This window comes from Mus musculus, chromosome 3 (assembly GCF_000001635.26).
Source record: "Mus musculus strain C57BL/6J chromosome 3, GRCm38.p6 C57BL/6J".
In the NCBI taxonomy this organism is placed as follows: Eukaryota; Metazoa; Chordata; class Mammalia; order Rodentia; family Muridae; genus Mus; species Mus musculus.
Genome location: NC_000069.6, coordinates 88,651,046 through 88,656,595, shown reverse-complemented (window position 1 = coordinate 88,656,595; position 5,550 = coordinate 88,651,046). Strand labels below are relative to the sequence as shown.

Sequence of the window (5,550 nt, the reverse complement as noted above, 5' to 3'; positions counted from 1 at the left end):
CTGTTTTGATCCTAGGTGTGGGGACACGGGGCTGCTTCAGATTGAGCACAGCAGCTGACCTTGGCTTGCCCCGTGCTCTAACAGGAGTGTGACTTTCCCAGTTACAGATAGTTTTTGTGACTGTGTGACAATTGGGATGCTGGGGACTTTTCAGAGGGTGTATAAATGCTAGGGCCCCAAGAGGGAGCATGGGTTGTTGGTTGCTGTGAATTGTTGTCAGTCTCCATTTGTTAAGTGGTTGTGTGCAAAGAAGAAGCAAGAAAAAGAAATTAGATATCCTGATGGCAAAGATCAAACTTGCCTCAAGGAACTCAATGCTCCTAAGAAGGGAGTGGCCTAACAATAACATCGCCCCTTCCCGACCCCTGAATTTACCCAGGAATCTCTTTCCTTTCCTCTCTGTCCCCTTTTCTCTTCTATCTAATGCTGCAAGAAAAGGGATGGAGAAGGGTGGAAGAAAGAAAAACTCACAACGTAGCCCAAGTCCTGCTACAGAAAAGTGACTCATGCTGCTCCCATCTTCCTGGGAGTCCCAGGGTTACAGGTGCTCTCTGCTGAGCACAGCTCTGCCTGCATAAGCTCTAGGCCTCTGAATGGGGACCCTCATGCATGCATCTTATCTCCTCAGTAAACTCCCTCTCCAACCTAAGCTGCATGGTTTTGGTTTTATTCTGTGTGCAAGTGATGGGGTTGGAGGATTGCAGCAAGCAAGGGAGCAGTGTTCTGCTGATCTACACCGGCAGCCGGGTCGCTGGAGTGCCTAAGCTGGCTATACAATTCTGGCCAAAACAGCATGGCCGTAAGAAATGAATACTTGACATGAGTCGGACTCAGACTATGACGTCAGGAAGACCCCTCCGGGCACAAGCTCAGGCTGTGAAATCTCACCAACCCCCACCCTGGAAAACTCTGCCCCACAAGAAAAGCTGTATAACACGTGTCTTCTGCTCAGTTCTCTGTAGCTTCTCTCCCTAGCTGAGGTGTCTTTCCCAATAAATCTATTGTGTGGGGTTTGTTGTGCCGAGTGACTTTGTGCTATTATTCCTTGACTCCTGACTGCTAGGACACCTTTCTCTTCACAGCTATAACACAGGTAGCCCTTGGGTTGCAGCTGAGTGCCTTCTGCCAACCTCATCCCACCTCTCTCTTGCTCAAAACCCCAACATTCTGTTTCCCAGAAAGCAACTCTCTCACGTCTGGGGTTCTCATATGGGCTAGAGCTTCTCTGAAATGCCTCTCTGACCCCACCCCCAGCACCCCAAGACAACCGAGTACCAGATACTTCCTTAACCAGCAGAAGAGTGCCGAACTGCTCTCAGAATCCTTGAAAAAAAAATCTCACTCTTACCTCCCCAGTCCATGCTCTCTCCCAAAGCTCCTGCCGTGGAGAGAGATGTGAGGAGAGAAAGGAGATGATGCCATTAGAGACGGTCTTCAGCTGAGACTGAGCTCATGGGGAGACAGGATGAGGTGTGGTAAAGGCTTTTCTCAGGTTCCAGAACTCTACAGTGAGGCTTGGGATATGGAGGAATGTGGATATGACGGGGCTCTGAGTACACCAGAAAAATGGAGTGGCAGTGGGGGTGGGACAGGTTGGCAGGACTGTTCAGGGATGTAGAGCAGACCTGAAGGTGTGGCCGTGGTCATCCACCTATGGCCTCACAAGTCCAATGTGCCCAGAAGGGGTATACAGGGAACTGCAACTTCCTCCGTCTCATTTCTTTCCCCTTCTTAGCATCAAGGTCACATGGTACTGCACTGAATTCTGACCTGTGTTTTAGTTGGCAGTGTTCCCTTGGCATGATAACAGCTGTTCATTGTCCTGCTTCCTTCCATGACCAATGCTCCAAACTTCCCCTTGAAATGACAGTCATCATGCAAAGAACAAGGTATGGACTCACGCTAGCTCCCTGAACAACGGACTATCTTCATCTGATTTAACTTCTGTAAGGAATTTTTATTTATATGTATGTCTGCACGTATGGACATGTAGCACATTCGAGCCAGTGGAGACCAAAAGAGGGGGTCAAATTCTTTAGAACTGGAGTGATAGATGACGGTGAGATACTAGATGGGTGCTGGGTACCACACGCAGGTCATCTGCAAGATACTAACTCCTTAGGTATCTCTAGCCCCAATTTAAAACTATTTAAATAGTATTTGCCTGTGTGAGCATGGATGTTCAGTATGCTACTGAATGCAGGCAAATGTCAGGACAACTTTCAGGAATCTGTTCTCTCCTCCCACCTTGTGGATCCTGACCACCCAGTGCACATTGTCAGGGCCGACAAGCAGGTACTTGATATCTAGTCCCAAACTTGTTTGGTTTGGTTTTGAGACAGGGTTTCAGAACCTAACCTTGTCTGGCCTGGAATTCAGTAGACAGACCAGGCTGGGTGTGCCAGCAAACCATTAAGCCTGTCACCATCTAATCTTATTTTGAAGATTTAGTAGTGCTGGGGGGTACATACTACTGTGCATGTATAAAAGTCAGAAGACAACCCCGGGATGCCTGTCCTCTCCTACCTTTATGTAGGCAGGTTCCAGGGACAGCCATCTCCACGGGCGTATTTATTTATATATAGATTATACCTTGTTGTACTGCCAAGTTTGGCCTTGGTGATCAGGTGATCCAGCTGCCTCAGCCATGCAGGTAGCAGTGACCACAGCTCTTTGGCATCTCGCTGAATTGTATATTTTCTTAACACTTTTGGGGGGAGAATTGTGTGTGTGTGTGTGTGTGTGTGTGTGTGTGTGTGTGTGTGAGATGAGTGTGGAGGTCAAAGGGCAGCTTGTGAGTGGCATGTCTATCCTTCTCCTATGCAGATCCTGTAGACTGAATTCAAATCACCAGGCTTGGCAGCAGGCCCCTTTCCCCAAACAGCCCCGATCTCTGGCCTGCCCCCATTAACATTTTAAGCAAAGCAGCACAGGGCCCCAATCAGAGAGACACAGGAAAGGCACAGCAACTGTGGGACTCTGAGTGATGTGTGTTCCTCTCTCTTTTTCTGACTCCCAGTCTGGTTTTCTAATGCCATATTCCTTCCCTAACCTCTCCTCACACCTCTCCTTTTCTCAGAGAGCTCTCTGCACTCCGGGGAGAGAGAAAAAGCGTCTTCTGGTTTGGCTCCACATCTCTACTGTTTCCCTTTCCTTCCCTATTACATGCATGTTGACAGTGTGAACATAGCCCTCCCTTGCACTGCCCCACCCACCACGGTTGTCCAACTGGGAAGAAGCAGGCTGTTCTACCCACACCTGTCCCTCTTAGGTGTGAGCATGGGCAGGGGCTCTTACAACCCGAAGCTCTAGACCAACACCCAGATTCCAAGGGCTCTTCTAAGAGCTCTCCTGAGACAACAGCGGCGGCGGGTGGTTGCTTGCCAGGCCGGAAGGCGGGCACTCCCTGGTTCCTCTGCTCTGCTGTGCTCTAGCAACCTCCGCGGTCTTGCGATGGCCACATCCAATTCTTCTGCCTCTCTGCCCACCCTCTTCTGGGTCAATGGCTCTGGAGACAGCGTGCTGAGCACTGACGGTGCTGCCATGCCTGTCCAGTTCCTTGTTCTGAGGATCATGGTTGCACTGGCCTATGGACTTGTAGGTATCATTGGCTTGCTGGGAAATTTGGCCGTACTGTGGGTTCTAGGTAACTGTGGTCAGCGTGTGCCCGGCCTGTCTTCTGATACCTTTGTCTTCAGCCTGGCTCTAGCAGACTTGGGGCTGGCCCTTACTCTCCCTTTCTGGGCAACCGAGTCAGCAATGGACTTCCACTGGCCTTTCGGAAGTGCCCTCTGCAAGGTAGTCCTGACCACCACCGTCCTCAGCATCTATGCCAGCACCTTCCTAATCACAGCACTGAGTATCGCGCGATACTGGGTGGTAGCCATGGCTGTGGGACCAGGTAGTCACCTCTCAGTCTTTTGGGCCCGTGTGGTCACCCTGGCAGTGTGGGTGGCAGCTGCCCTGGTGACTGTGCCCACAGCAATCTTTGGGGCTGAAGTTGAGTTGTGGGGCGTGTGCCTCTGTCTTCTGCGTTTCCCCAGCAGATACTGGCTGGGAGCTTACCAGCTACAGAGGGTAGTTCTGGCCTTCATCGTGCCCTTGGGAGTCATTACCACCAGTTACCTGCTGCTGTTGGCCTTTCTAGAGCGGCAGCAAAGATGCAGGCCACGACAATGGCAGGACAGCCGAGTGGTAGCCCGCTCTGTCCGTGTCCTGGTGGCTTCCTTCGCCCTCTGCTGGGTTCCCAACCATGTAGTCACTCTCTGGGAAATTCTGGTAAGGTTTGACCTGGTGCCCTGGGACAGTACTTTCTACACCTTTCATACTTACATCCTTCCCATCACCACCTGCTTGGCCCACAGCAACAGCTGCCTCAACCCTGTGATCTATTGTCTCCTGCGGCGGGAGCCCCAGCAGGTTCTTGTCAGCTCCTTCAGAGCTCTCTGGTCAAGACTGTGGCCTCAAAGGAAGGCCTGCATGGAACAAATGGCCCTCAAGGAGGTAGGCGGGAGAACGGTAGCCAGCACCCAGGAGAGTGGCTCTTCTAGGACACACACAAACACAATGGAACACCTGGATGAAGGATGCAGCCTGAACACTCTCCTTTCTGAGACCTATCAGGGGCAGAGCCCACAGATTCTAGGGAGGAGCAGCTGCTCTCTCAGTCAGGCTGCTGTGTCCCCAGGAGAAGTCTGATCTTTGATCACCAACTCTGGGTGTGACAGAACGGAGAAGCTGGAGTCCAAACAGGAGGTGGATGTGGCAAAGCTTATCTCTGGAGATGGCAAAGAGGAACTGAGAATAAACCAGATCGGTCAGAGACTGTCTTGACCTTTCATGCAAGTACTTCACAGGATAACTAACGTCCATCACCCGGTTTAGACTAACAGGTCAGGTGTCGGTTCTCCCTGTCACTTTAGAATAGGGCACCCGTTATGCCTCTTTGGTACCAAACCCAAAAATGTATTCTCTGGCCAATAAGCTTTTTGTCATCTTAGAGGTACCCATTAGGAATGATGTAGAAGCCTCCCCTTCAACGTTTGTCTGTCGTTTTGCTGCCACAAGATGCAGACCCTGAGTGTATAGCCTTTGAGAATAGTGAATAGATCTGTCCCTTTCAATCAAGGATTGGGTAACAATCACAAGGGTCTGGGCGTGGGGGTGGGGAGTCAAGAGATACAGAAAAGTTTTGTAGGCTGAGGGTCAGAAACCAGAAGCTAGTCTCACTGAGTACAACTGCACTTCAGCCAAGCGCCAGAGCATGTGGGCTGGAATCTTCCCCCCACGCAAATTATTCTAGAAGTCAGTTCTCCCCTTCTAAAATTGGAGGCAGGGTTTCATCATACCCAGGCTGGTCTCACACTGTAAAGCTGAGGGTCGCTTGGAATCTTTAATCTTGATCCCAGATGCTCGAATTATAGGCATGTGCCAACAAGTTGAGCTTTTCAGATCATTTTAGCCTATTCTTCCTTCTTTCCTGTACTTATGTATGTATGTATGCATGCTTGCATGTACATTTGTGTTCACACTTGTACGTGTGTCAGAAGC

The 5,550-nt window shown here is 50.4% G+C and overlaps 1 protein-coding gene across 1 annotated transcript; it reads left to right on the top strand.

Moving 5' to 3' along the window:
* The first annotated feature begins 3,453 nt into the window (after nt 1–3,453).
* Rxfp4 (relaxin family peptide receptor 4) lies at nt 3,454–4,698 on the top strand. The gene has a single exon (NM_181817.1). The coding sequence runs from the start codon at nt 3,454–3,456 to the stop codon at nt 4,696–4,698; it is 1,245 nt and encodes a 414-aa protein (NP_861538.1).
* The last annotated feature ends 852 nt before the right edge of the window (nt 4,699–5,550 follow it).

Excerpts from the sequence above, each read along its gene's own strand:
- Rxfp4 (NM_181817.1), top strand. The coding sequence starts at position 3,454 with ATGGCCACATCCAATTCTTCTGCCTCTCTGCCCACCCTCTTCTGGGTC.